We start from the raw sequence: 14944 nt of genomic DNA, 5'->3' as shown, positions 1-14944 counted from the left end.
ACTTGTGCTATGTGATTAAACTTTTACTGAATTACTATGCTTAATGAAAATGTTTAATTATAGGATCAAACTTTGTGTTGACTAGTTATAACTTTATAACTTTGACATCTGTAGCCAAGATGCACCACATACTAGTGAGAATCATCTTCAACTTCCCACTGAAGATGCAGTGTTTTAACTTAAAACCATCACAAACGATCATCTCAGACATCAAAAATCTAGCGTGTGTGTGTAGCTTCATATAGAAATAACCCGGATACATTATTTTTCCTTGTTACCAGAAAGACCCGCACAAGTGCTTAAGTGACTGCAATAAGGCCTCTTTCACATGGGCATAACAGCAGTAGGGTTTACTGCCCATCAGCCACTCATGTTTATGTGCCGGGTGCTTACACCCTGCTATATGGATTCAGCATGGGTACTCATCTCATCTGAACAAGCAGAAGCTACCTTTTCAATGTGACATACGATGTTTTTTTTTATCCCTCATACAGTAACCACGTCACCAGTTAACCGCAGACGTGTGACGTTAGAAACGCTATCATTTAATTTCATTATGGAGCAGCAAAGAGAGGCTTACTCCCAACAATTGGATGGATAGCTGTACAATTCAATACACATTTTGTCATCAGTCTAAAAGAGCCCTTACATTTGAATGTACTGCAGAATTCGGACAAGAAAAAAAAAATCTCCTTCAAAAAAACAAGTATGCAGATGGGACAATTGACAAAATCATATAACTAAACTTATAAACATAACAGTCCCTACAAATGCTAAATATGTATGGACTATTATGTAAACTATTAAGGGAATTCAGTTGAAGTAAATGCAAAAAAGTAACTACAGATATAATAGTTTGTGACTATTAAAAATCTTTTTTCAGTTACTATTGTCAGTTTTTTAAAAGGGCACTATGGCGGAAAATTGCAAAATGTAAAATATGTACAAACATATACAAATAAGAACATTTTTTTCCAGAGTAAAATGAGCCATAAATTACTTTTCTTCTATGTTGCTGTCACTTACAGTAGGTAGTAGAAATCTGACAGAAGTGACAGGTTTTGGACTAGTCCATCTCTTCATGGGGGGGGGGGGGGATTCTCAGGGATTTATTTATCTTCAAAAGCACTTCGTGAATGGCAGTTGCTCCGTCCAATTGTCAAAAAAACTGTGTAGGGAGCAGGGAAGCTGGCCAGCATCATTGTTTAAATCCCTTTTAGGGAATATCTTTATAAAGAATAAAAGCCTTGCTGAGAATCCCCTATGAAGAGATGGGCTAGCCCAAAACCTGTCACTTCTGTCAAATTTCTACTACCTACTGTAAGTGACAGCAACAAAGGAGAAAAGTAATTTATGGCTCATTTTACTCTGGAAAAAAAATGTTCTTATTTGTATATGTTTGTACATATTTTTTATTACATTTTACAATTTTTCGCCATAGTGCCCCTTTAAAAATAAGAAAAACAAACGTTTGCTTTCCTAAAACAGAAAGAATTTGCGATAATTCAGGTTAGAGTGAGCTCGAGATGTCTCCCAGGCACCACTGCTGAATATATGCAAATTAACCATTTAAAAATAAGTACATATGTCAGCTTTACGTAAATGATAAAAAAAATAATGTGAACACTAGCCACCGCGCGCGGTTGCGAGACACGCGGCAGCACTACCGGGTCTGCGGGTACGCAGACGAATCCCAGAAGCCATGCATGATTCGCTGCCTCCTGCGCGAAAAATGAGGGCAATGCTGGCTGGATCGCTAGGGCAAGTGATTTGGCCGGCGGCGCCATTATTACCTATGGCAGAGTTTCCCCGAGCGATTTGCCTGCGGGGAAACTCTGCGGATTCGACCCGCTTTCTGCACTAGTGGAAAAGGGCCCTAATAGGACCACACCAAGTATGCATGGTTGGATGTCCTCATGACCAGTTCTTCAGATCCACCCACTTGTAGTAGTAAAAGAAACAAGGTGGGTGGACATACACGAGTGCATTTTTTATACTGACCTACACTGTTCTTTAGTTCTTCCCTGTACAGACACAACCTGTATATGAATAATACACTGTCTGTACCTCCAAGATGCTGGCCCCCAAAAGCATCACAATACTGCAGAATAGGCATTGCTGTCACAAGGTTGTTGTTACTGCCCCCCCCCAGCTTTTTTACACAAATACAGTGGCACAGAGGTAGTGATTTATGAAGAAGCCAGTTATCTGAATTGGCATACTACTTCTGTAGATTCTACCTACTTTTCTCTCCCACAAGCCAAAGGACAGCAGCAATGAGATGGATAAAACAAACCATGCTCACACATTGGAGTTTCATTGTCCAAAACGATCGTTCATGACTGCTCCAGACAATCTAGTGTCAGTAAACACATCCCCCAAAGATTGCTGATGACAGTCATTTGTGATTGTATTGGATCACCAACGATCAACACTATTGATACTCCTCTTTCCCTCAGCAGGGCACCTCAAACTTATTCTTTCTACCCCTTCACTTGTAAACAGACACCTGAAATGATCTGTGAGAGTCATTTTGGATGATAGTCATTGAAAGTGTGCATGACACTTATGCTAGGCATACACGGCTCGTTTTATATTATCAATCGAGCCGCTGATGGCTCGATTGATAATACCCAACCTGTCCGATCACTGCGGCGAATCGATACCGCGCTCGATTCCCACAGGCGGACAATGAACAGAAGCGCAGCACAGATAAGGAAGTGCCCACGGGGACGAGCGGGAATCGATCCGCACGGACACTTGCCGGCATCGATTCCAGGCCATAAACGCGCCGTGTATGCCCAGCATTAAAGGGAACCCGAAGTAAGAGACGGATGCTGTCATCCACTCCTGATCCACTGTCTAACTCATCCTGAACAAGCATGTACATCAGATGTTTCTGATAAAAACGAGACAAGATTAGCTGCATGCTTGTTTGAGGTGTGTGATCAGACACTACTGATTAGAAAGTTCAGCAGGGCTGCTAGGCAACTGGTATTGTTTAGAGCAGACCTGATCTCAGAACTTCCTCTCTGCTATAATAGATAAGCGACAGCATAATGACCTTTAAAGAAACACCTTCTTGCAGCTAATAAAGCTTAACTGCATGAGGACCACAGGCTTACACTACTTAGTGGCCAGGCGATTTTTTATAATTCAGCACACTGCAGCTTTCACCGTGCACGGAGATACAACTTAGCACACAAATGAATCTGCCCTCCTTTTCTTGCCACCAACAGAGCTTTCTTTTGGTGGCATCTGATTGCTGCTGCCATGTGTTTTGTTTTTTTTAATTAATTTAATTGTACTTTTTTATAATAAAAATCTCTATTCTTTTAATTTATGCCTACCCCTTCAGACCCAAATCAGCAACATTGTCTCATAGACATCAGCCTATGAGAGGGATCGCTTTTTGAGCCTCCCCTGGGGACAGTTCAGTGACAGAGCTGTCCCCAGTACAGCGCTGCACTAGATCGCAGCGCTGTACAAGCAATTTTTGTTTTTGTTGTCCTACAGCCTTGCCAGCCGCGACAGGTTAGCTCCGTTACTCAGTTGGGATGATCCCGCCAATCTCAGCCTCCAGGACTTGACGCCGATCGGTGTTCGGCAGTCCTGGGGGAGCTTCCTTCCCGACACTGAACAGCGTTAGGTGGTCAGGAAGGGGTTAAGTGCCCAACTAGTAGATCTTACACTTTCAAACTGAGCGAGAACTAAAGAATTATGATGAGGACATCCACCCACACGTAACACTGTCCAAATTACACTAAAAGCTGACAGAAACTATCTGGGAAGGGAACACTCGATAAAAAAAAAGTAAGAGACTGATTACAGGTGACAGTTACATCTTTGCAGTCACAGTTCTTTAAATAAAAGCACAGAAAAGTTTGATTTACTGAAATGGCTTATCCTCCTCTATGCCATTTTGAGAAACTTAAAACTGTGCCCTGCTTAGTGCATGGCAAATATGTCTGTCTGCGCTGTAACATTTTGGGAGTGTAAAGATATGCTTTCCACTCACCAGACCGAATGATACACACCAAATTCATACACACCATACATTTGTGACAAAATCTTAATCCGCTGACACTTCATTTAGACCCCAAATTTACAGTGCCCGTCCCTTACATTAATGAACTGGCCTGTACCTGAGTGATAGAGCTTAAACACCTAGAGAAAAAAGAGCTAGAGAAATAACATTAATCACAGTCAAACAAACAAAACAGACAACTTAACAATACTTTACTTTAACTTAAATGAGTAAGAATGTAAAATGAGAAACACAATATAACTTAGCTTAAAAAGCAAGGAGCATTCTACCATATCAATGTTGTAATGATGAAATGGACAGGAGGACATTCAGATGGCAAACTATTTGACACTACAAATGGAACAAACAATGAATGTTCTGCAGCCAGTACCAGCATGTATCCTGAGCTCAGGAGAAGAACATTGAATTGTTCAAAGAGGACACATCAAGAGGACACAAATTATGCTTCCTGCACGCAATACAGAAGACACAGCATTCTGATTGGTGCGCTGGCACTATGTCAGAAGTGCCATTCATGTGTAACAAAGGAAAAGCAAAGGTGGTAGATTAAAAAAAATAGTTTATGTGAAAGTGGAAAATGTCAGATGTCCGAGACACAGCTTGGAAATGACCCAAATTGGATCCTGCAGCAACTGACAGTACTGCTCACAATTTGGGAAAGAATTCTACTTTCCTAATTTTTGACTCATAGGTTTGTATGATATAGTAACATCTCCAATGCAAAATGGAGCAGGAATAAAATCCCATAGGAAGGTGAAGAGAGGAATGTGTGGAGTTCTGTCACTTGTAAAATTGTTTGCCATCTAAATGAAAAGAATGATGAGACTGCAGAGTAAGATGGATCAGCCTTTATTTACCTCTGGGCCTTTGTTTCTCAGCATCATAAATCATCACAACCTCAGATACCTATAAAGAAAAGGAGAAAAGGGAATCTCATACTGGTTTTCAGAACACTAGACTGACATTTGTCGTATAAAGTAAAATTTGGATGAATGGCAGTTGTGTTTACAGAAGAGGTAAAATAATTTAAAAATATGATTAAAAAAAGGAATGCTAAAGGGCACTTGTTTGATTCCCATACCTTGATGACCAATCATAGAGAACACTTTGCTTGGTAAAATATTTGTTTTATTTTCTAAACTCTGTAAGGTTTTCTATGTAGAGACCCAGACATGCTTGATGAAACAAATCCAACATGTGCATAACAGCCACAGACCGCACAGCTAGCAATCTATCCTGATGGATCACTTCGGTGGAAAGCACGGTTTTCCCCATGCACTCTGCGTGAAGTCACTTTCTCCCATTGAGAAACTGACAGAGTTTAGAGAATAAAGGCAAATATTTGGCCAACATGTCCTCTGATTGTGCCGAAAGTTGTCATTGTATACAGTCAAAAAATAAATACACAAAAACCCAAACTTTTTTTGTAGGACAACTTACAATGACACTCTGGTCATATTACTTATCTGGCTTCTGCTCTAGAATACAAGCTTAGGGCTTACCACTGTTTACACTGCAAAACAGAGGCAAAACGAGCCCACCACACACTAATGGCTGGTTCACTTTTTCTAAGAGCCAGTGATTTGAACAGCTCTTGCTAATGTAATGCTGTGTGGTGATCTCACTGGAGCGATGTGTTTTCCCCCATAGCATTGCATTAGCAAGAGCTTTTCAAATCTCTAGTGCTTAAAAAGCTCTTGCAGTGTGAACCAGCTCTTAAAGCTGTTCCAGTGTGCTTGTGCTAATATTTATCTGTGTGATGTCCTCTTCTTGATTCAATTTTGCAATGTAAACAGTGGCAAGCCATAAATAACTAGTAGCGCAAGCACACTAACAGCTTTTGTTGTACACACAAGGGGTGATGCCAGTATGTTATCAAATAGGGCAAAATATATTATAAACTGCATTAGGGCTGGTTCAGACGGACGCTTGTGGAGCGTTTACCGCAAGCGTTCGGAACGTCGCTGTAAACGCTCCCATTCAAGTGAATAAGAGCGTATACACAGAGATTTTGCGTGCGTTTACACGATCGCGGCGTTCGGGTCCCGATTTTCGCTAGCGCAACTAACGCAGCTAACGCAACTGCATCAGAACGCGACGGCTAATAAAAGCCTGACCGCGCAGCCGCCGCAACACCCCCAATCGCGACGCCACCCAGACATCCGTCTGAACCAGCCCTTATTAATCAGTTCTCATTTGATATACTCTTTAACGCAAGTACACTGACATATTTAAGTGATTGCACAAGCTAAAATAGGTGGTACGGCAGCATACAAAATGGGGATGGCTGCCCTTACACAGGAATTACAGCCTATTTAAAAGAATGTAATAGTTGCGAAGAAAAAAATAGAAAGGCTGCTTAGTGTGCACCTCCACAACCTAATTTAAGCAATTCACTTTGAGATTTCTTTAATCTACCCCTACCTTAACAAAAAAACTATTTAACCTATTTTGGTTCCTGGACGTAGTTTCTACGTCCAGGAACCATGCGCGCTACCGCGGCCGATCGCGCGCGTGCACGCGCACTCCCGGCCGCGGATTCGGTAGCCAGGGAATCAATGTATCGGGCTACGGTGCCCGATCATTGATTCCTCTCCCCTGCTGAAAAAGCGACAGCTTCTCTCAGAAGCTGCGCCTTTTCTGGCCATTCCCTTCCCGATGCGTCACTGTAAGCGTAAGTTACGCTTAGAGTGACGTCATGTAAACAAACTCATGGCCACCATCTTGTGGCCAAAAAGTAATACTACACCTGTAAAAAAAAATTTTTAAATTAACACACATTTACATTATAAATCTATTGTTTACCTCCCCCACCCTCCCAAAACTACCCAAATAAAATGTTTACAATAAAAAAAAACCATTACAATAAAAAAAAAAAAAAAAACATGTAAATATTTACCTAAGGGTCTAAACTTTTTAAATATCAATGTAAAGATAAAATATTTCTATATTTTTTTTATTTTAAACTTGTAAATAGTGATAGATGCAAAACGGAAAAAATGCACCTTTATTTCCAAATAAAATATTGTCGCCATACATTGTGATAGGGACATAATTTTAACAGTGTTATAACCGGGACATATGGGCAAATACAATACGTGAGTTTTAATTATGGAGGCATGTATTATTTTAAAACTATAATGGCTGAAAACTGAGAAATAATGAGTTTTTTCCGTTTTTTCTTATTCTTCCTGTTAAAATGCATTTACAGTAAAGTGGCTCTTAGCAAAATGTACCCCCCAAAGAAAGCCTAATTGGTGGCGGAAAAAACAAGATATAGATCAGTGCATTGTGATAAGTAGTGATAAAGTTATAGGCTAATGAATGGGAGGTGAACATTTCTCACGTGAAAACGATGGAACCTGAATGGGTTAATATGAAAGAATTAAAAAAAACTACAGGAAAAATAGTTTTTCAGTTACTGTAATTGTTTTAAAAAAAGGTAATATACAGTAGTGGTTTACTATGCTAAAACCAGTGAAAAAAAACAGCATACTATACCGACTTACCATTCCCCCTGCAACTTCTTTTTGCTCAGAGACTCCTTTGAGCCACAGTGGGTTCTTTGAAACTAGCTGGACTTCAAGTCAGCCAAGCCTGCCATGTCCTCTTCTGCATTATAGATATCTAAATCAATGCAGTGTCTGTGTGATGGTTAGATGGGATGAGGTGCAGACAGCCCAAAAGTCGGGTCTTGTGTCAGACTTATACTTTAGAAACCCATTGGGAGCCAGGGAAGCTCAGTTGTCAACAGAGGCTACCCACCGGGATCACTTAAAATAATAAGTATAAAAGAACAAGAAACAGGTGTTTGAGAACAACCACGGCATGATTACACCATGTCTGTGCTTTGGTTGCATTGTGTTTGTGCTACCAGGTCTTTTAGTAAAAGAGTCATGGTCATCTGACGTTTGTTCATCACCAAGAACATACAGTCAATGGCTTGCTAAGCCCATGTTCTAACAAAACTGCAACAAATGAACTAGAATCAAACAGCTGATGGTGACATGGGTAAAAAAGACAACAGCTGCTAAAGTGAACAAAGGTTATCACAGTAGACCTACAGTATATAAGCTGCACACATTCTAGCAATACAGAAAGAATATGCATCAATTCTGCCTGCATGGCATATAAACAGATAATTATGCAGGGGAATTTTCCTCTCCAAGAAAACAGAAGAACTTGCAGCCAGTTAGAAGCATCCAATCAGGATTTCAGATAATTGTATTAGCTTTAGCATTATAAATAGAACAACATTTACAAAAATTAAAAAAAAATAAAAATAAAAAAAAATATGAAGCACCAAAACAAGGGGAAAAAAAAAAAAAAGTTTGGATCTCCACCTGCTGGTTTCACATTGCAATTTGAAGAAAAGCCAAAATTTTGCCACTGTGTATAGATAGATTACATAGCTCCCCATAAGACAAAACTACAGGTACAAACGGCCCGATCCCATGGCGATGTCATTTCCGCGAGGGGAAATTTGAAGAAGCGGCTTCATACTTTACCCGAGTGCAAGCGCATGTCCCCCACAGCAGCAGTGTTAAACTCGCCTCCGAATAGAGTCCAACTCTGTCAGTCATCCTCTCTCCGCCACCTTCTGCCTCTTGTGTACAGCATCGCTTCCTGTATGTCACATGACATACAGGAAGCAGTGTGGTACACTAAAGGCTTCAGGAGGAGGAGTGGCTAGACAGACAGCAATGGACTCAGGCTGGAAGGAGAGTTCAGCTCTGCTACTTGCACAAAGGGGAGACAAATCGATGCACTAAGGGGAGACAAATGGAGGCACATGGTCGGCAAACCGAAGCATTAAAGGGGTTCTTTCGCGAAAAAAGTAGGCAGTTAAAAAATGTGACAGATGACAGGTTTTGGGCCAGTCCATCTTTTTAAGGGGGATTCTCAGGGCTTTCTTTGTTTTCAACAGCATTTCCCACAACAGTTTCAAAATCTAACTGACATAATAGTGTGCAAGTGATTAGGGAGGCCGGCTGGTATCTTGCTATTTTGGCAGTTAAACTGTTGTTCAGGAAATGCTGTTGAAAACAAAGAAAGCCCTGAGAATCCCCCTTAAAAAGATGGACTGGCCCAAAACCTGTCATCTGTCACATTTTTTAACTGCCTACTTTTTTCGCGAAAGAACCCCTTTAAGGAAGGTGAAACGGAGTACAGTGGGGAGGGTGGGGGGGGGTGGGGGGCTAGGGGAGGAGGAGAACACCAGAGGCACATGGGGAGAAATTAGGCACATGGGGGGGGGGGGGGGGAACAGAGGCACATGGGGGGGAAAAAGGAGGGGGGGGGGAACAGAGGGGGAAATAAAGGCACACACCGGGAGGGGCAACAGAGGCACATGGGGGCAAACGGAGGCATGGGGAGGGAACACTGAAGGGCAGGAAGCAGGCAAAGGGGACAAAGATGTCCCAGCATTCCGACTTCAGAACAAACACAGTCCCTATCGTTCGTTAACTGGGGACTACCTTTACTTCGACATAATAATTCAAGTTTCTAATTACAATAAGAATGTGCTAAAAATGCACTACATACTCCTCATTGAAGCCTGCAGTTGTCCACCACTATCAAAATGGGAAATGTCATTTATATTTAATATCTTTATAAAAATATACAATTGGGGAGACAGCAGCAATCATTTCAATTAATTGTGACAGAAAGAGAGAGAGAAAATGTCTCATATATAAAAAGACCTCACAGTGTGTATTCCATTAAAAAGAAGTAAATGTCAGGAATCAAGCATTTACTGACTGGAAATTGTACATTTGCCTACACAGACCTAATCTGTTAGCATAAAGAAAAAACACTTTATAGGCATTATAGTGTCAACATCTACATATTTTTTGGTGCGCGAGTGTACCAAAACTGGTCATCTGTAGAACATAAGTCTCAACTCCCAACAGCTAGCTTAGCATTTAAGTTTTTAAATGTAATACCAGTGAATTATGTTAATGCTTATTTTATAACTAGTTATTTTAATGTTGTGCATAGTAATGCTAGAAAAAGAATAACTGCAATTTAGATGGGGTAAATTGTCCTGTAGATGTTTGATTTTCAGCATTTGGAATGTAAGCCAATGAAAGTATAATGTTTGTGTCTTAGCTTTGTGCACCTGTAGGATCTATGTTAAAAAAAATGATTTCGGTTTGTCTGGAATTGTGATTTATGTAGTCTCCTGCAGAATTATGAGTTAAAACATGTATACACACAACAATTTATAGGTAGATCAAATATAGTTATTAACTATACACATAAAAAATTCAGTACAGGCAGTCCCCTACTTACAAACAGGTTCCATTCCGGAAGCTTTTTTTTTTTTTTTTTTTTAAATACCTCTCCATCGGAAAAAGTAAACCGTAAAAGGACAACTGATGTGAGAAGACTAAGGAGGCTACCATATTTATTTCCTTTTAAGCATTTTAAGCAATACCAGTTGCCTGGCTGCCCTGCTGATCCTCTGCCTCTAATCTTTTTAGCCATAGACCCTGAACAAGCATGCAGCAGATCAGGTGTTTGACATTGTCAGATCTGACAAGATTAGCTGAATGCTTATTTCTGGTGTGATTTGGACACGAATGCTGGGCAAACACGGTGAGTTTTTCCTTATCAATCGAGCCGCTAATGGCTCGATTGATAATTTCCGACGTGTCCAATCACCGCAGCGGATCGATTCCGCGCTCGATCCCCGCGGGCGGACAATGCAAAAAAAACGAACAGCCGATAAGAAGTGCCTGCGGGGACAAGTGGGAATCGATCCGGGCGGCCTCAGCGACCAACGGGGACGCGCTGGCTCGATTCCAGCGCATTATCTTACCGTGTATTCCCAGCATAATACAGCCAAATAGATCAGCAGGGCTGTCAGGCAACTGGTATTGTTTAAAAGGAAATAAATATGGCAGCCTCCATATCCCTCTCACTTCAGTTGTCCTTTTAAGTGAACAAAGCAACATTTTTAGCACCCAGGGCATCTTAACAGCACATTACAAATGCATGTCAATAAAGTGACTCATTACTAAAAAAACCCTTCAATTTCACAGAAATTGCAGGGTGATAAGGACTGATGTAATTATTTTATTGCACACATTAGCAGAGCGCAAACAAAATCTTTCATCAGCAGGGGGGTTGGGGATGTAGGACATTAGGCTTCAAAGACTTTATAGAAGCCACAGATGCTATCTTCACACCTCCCCTGGATGAATCAAAGGCAGCTAGAAAGTGAGGGGGAACAAGGCAGTTCATATAGCTATTAGAAACCAGGAAAAAAAAGTGTAATTATTTTATTGCACACATTAGCAGAGCGCAAACAAAATCTTTCATCAGCAGGGGGGTTGGGGATGTAGGACATTAGGCTTCAAAGACTTTATAGAAGCCACAGATGCTATCTTCACACCTCCCCTGGATGAATCAAAGGCAGCTAGAAAGTGAGGGGGAACAAGGCAGTTCATATAGCTATTAGAAACCAGGAAAAAAAGTGGCCCTTGGTTCCCTTTACAATATTGACAGGTTTTGGACTACTCCTTTTCCTCAAGAGGGATTCTTATGGCTTTCTTGGCGTTCAAAAGCATTCCCTGAATGGCAGTTGCTAAGTCTAACTGACAAAATAGTGTGAAAGTGAGTAGCGAGGCTGGCATGTTACTATTTTGGCAGTTAAACTGACGTTCAGGAAAAGCTTTTGTAAATAAAGAAAACCATGAGAATACCCCATGAGGAGATGGACTAGTCAAACCCTGTCGGTTCTGTCAGACTTTAATCAGCTTACTTTTTTTCGCTGGAGTGGTCCTTTAAGTTAAATTTGTTTGCAAGTTGAGTCATGTGCTATGCATACTGGTACAAGCAGATTACTTTCAGACAACTGTGGATGTGGACACATCGTATAAACAATATGTTTTGATTGTTTTCCATGTGCTTTTAAGACCCTGAAGTGAGAGGGATATGGAGGCTGTCATTTATTTCCTTTTAAACAATACCTGTTGCCTGGCTGCCCTGCTGATGTTTCTGGCTTAAAGAGGAACGGTCGCGAAAATCTTAAAATTTACAACACATACAAATAAAAGTACATTTCTCCCAGAGTAAAATGAGCTATAAATTACTTTTCTCTTTTGTTGCTGTCACTTACAGTAGGTACTAGAAATCTGACATTCCCAACAGAGTTTGGACTAGCCCATTTTCTAATAGGGGGGTTCTCAGGGTTTTCTTCATTTTTAAATGCACTTGGTGAATGGCAGTTGCTCCGTTCAACTGCCAAAATAGTGTGCAGCGAGCAGGGAGGCTGGCCAGCATCTTTGTATTAATAATTTTCAGAGAATGTCTTTATAAAGAATTAAGGCCCTGCTGAGAATCCCCCATGAAGAAATGGACAAGCCCAAAACCTGTCGTTAATGTCAGATTTCTACTGCCTACTGTACGTGACAGCAACATAGGCGAGAAGTAATTTATGGCTCATTTTACTCTGGCAGAAATGTACTTCTTATTTGTATACGTTTAAAATTTTAAGATTTTTGCAACAGTCCCTCTTTAAGTAGTGTCAGAATCACAAACTGGAAACAACCATGCAGCAAATCCAGTCAGACATATAATTTGTATGCTTATTAATGGTCTATGTTTAACCACTTCACCACTGAGGGGTTTTACCCCCTGAGCACCAGAGCAATTTTCACCTTTCAGCGCTCCTTCCATTCATTCCCCTATAACTTGATCATTACTTATCGCAATGAAATGAACTATATCTTGTTTTTTCCGCCACCAATTAGGCTTTCTTTAGGTGGGACATTATGCCAAGAATTATTTTTTTCTAAATGTGTTTTAATGGGAAAATAGGAAAAATGTGGGGAAAAAATAATTATTTTTCAGTTTTCGGCCATTATAGTTTTTAAATAATGCATGCTACTGTAGTTAAAACCCATGAAATGTATTTGCCCTTTTGTCCCGGTTATAAAACCATTTAAATTATGTCCCTATCACAATGTTTGGCGCCAATATTTTATTTGGAAATAAAGGTGCATTTTTTTCATTTTTGCGTCCATCCCTAATTACAAGCCCATAGTTTATAAAGTAACAGTGTTATACCCTCTTGACATAAATATTTAAAAAGTTCAGTCCCTAAGGTAACTATTTATGTATTTTTTTTAATTGTAAATTTTTTAATTTTTTTTTAATTACAAAAAAAAAAAAAATGGGGAGTGTGGGAGGTAATGAGTTAATTTTGTGTGTAAAAGTCATTTATTTGTATGTGAAAAATGTGTAGGGTGTAGTTTACTATTTGGCCACAAGATGGCCACAGTAACTTTTTGTTTTAATGCGACCTCCAAGCTTCCTTCCGGAAGCTTGGAGGAAGAATAAGGAGGCTGGACACGTGAGTTTTTTCTCACAATGATCGCGCTGCCCATAGGAGAGCAGCGGATCATTGCGGGGCTTAGATCAACGAACGGGAATGGATTTTCCCGTTCATTGATCTCTGGGCGAGCGGGCGGCGGCGTACTTACTAGCGGCGGGCGGCGTGTTTACGAGCGGGAGCGCGGGCAGCGTCGGGAACGCGGAAAGTACGTATTTCTCCGTCCCTGGTTGTTAAAGGATGGAAAAAGGGGCGGAGAAATACGTACGCGCGGGGGGTTAAAAGTATCAGAGGCAGAGAATCAGCAGGACAGACAGGTAATTTGCATTGATTAAAAACAAATAAATATGTCAGCTTTCATATCCCTCTCACTTCAGGTGTCCTTTTAAACTACTTAAAGTGAACCTTAAAGAGAAACTCCAACCAAGAATTGAACTTTATCTCAATCAGTAGCTGATACCCCATTTTACATAAGAAATACAATGATTTTCACAAACAGACCATCAGGGGGCGCTGTGTGACTGATTTTGTGCTGAAACCCCTCCCACAAGAGGCTCTGAATACCGCGGTACTGCTGGCAAACGGCCACAATGTAACAATGTTCAGAGACAGGAAATAGCTGTTATTAGCTGTCTGTAACAGACAGAGCAGCTAGAAACAGCTAAATAACCTGCCCACAGTAACAATGTCACCATGTAATAAATGTCAGAATGTTAATCTGGGAGAGGAAAGATTTTACAATGAGCAAACACTGACTAAATAATTTATACATAATTATGGTAAAAAATGAAGCACTTTTTTTACTACATTATTTTTACTGGAGTTCCTCTTAAAGTAAAAAAAAAAAAAAAAAAAAAAAAAAAAACTCTCTCTCCTCAGCCCCCTGCAGCTGATCGGTGCCCTCGACGTGTCTCTCCGATCCTCCCGTCCCCGCCGGCGGCTACTTCCGGTTTCACCGTCAGGACTCGACAGGCTGGGAACGCGAGAGATTCTTCGCGTTCCCAGCCACAATATCGCCCCCTATGCTGCTATGGTCACAATGGCAACATAGGGGGCGATATTGTGGCTGGGAACGCAAAGAATCACTCGCGTTCCCAGCCTGTCTGGTCCTGACGGCGGAACCCGAAGTAGCCGCCGGCGGGGACGGGAGGATCGGAGAGACACGTCGAGAGCACTGATCAGTTGCAGGGGGCTGAGGAAAGCCCCAGGTGAGTAGAACTCATTTTTTCACTTAAGTGTCACTTTAAAGCACAGACGTTTGTAATTGGGGTCGTTTGCAAGTAGGGTGCGGTCTTTAATTATTTTGTTCTACAGTAATTTTATGCCAAACGTAAAGCAAACCTGAACTGAGAATAAACCTATGAGATTAGTGTATGTGTAACAGCAATAGTATAAAGAACCTCCATGTAGTCTCCTATTCCAATTTTCAATTTAAGGAGTTAAATTTCAAGTTTGAAGTCTGCACAGCATCTATTTCAGTGTGACTATAATCTGGTTAATTCACCAGTCAATAAAATAAAACTGAACAAAACTATTTCAGTTCTCTCTTGCTAGAG

General features: G+C 40.8%; 1 protein-coding gene across 6 annotated transcripts in view; it reads right to left on the bottom strand.

Annotated features, from left to right (window-relative positions):
* Positions 1–14944, bottom strand: part of DAZAP1 (DAZ associated protein 1) — a 71555-nt gene that overhangs the window by 21141 nt on the left and 35470 nt on the right. For all 6 annotated transcript variants that reach the window (XR_011020513.1, XR_011020512.1, XM_068234005.1 and 3 more), the window contains exon 6: positions 4906–4954. Coding sequence is in view for 4 of the 6 variants with exons in the window: in XM_068234005.1 (XP_068090106.1) it covers positions 4906–4954 (49 nt within the window). In the remaining 2 variants the exon portion in view is untranslated. The remainder of the gene's footprint in view (positions 1–4905; positions 4955–14944) is intronic.

This window comes from Hyperolius riggenbachi, chromosome 1 (assembly GCF_040937935.1).
Source record: "Hyperolius riggenbachi isolate aHypRig1 chromosome 1, aHypRig1.pri, whole genome shotgun sequence".
NCBI lineage: Eukaryota > Metazoa > Chordata > Amphibia > Anura > Hyperoliidae > Hyperolius > Hyperolius riggenbachi.
This window is presented reverse-complemented; position numbering and strand designations above follow the sequence as displayed.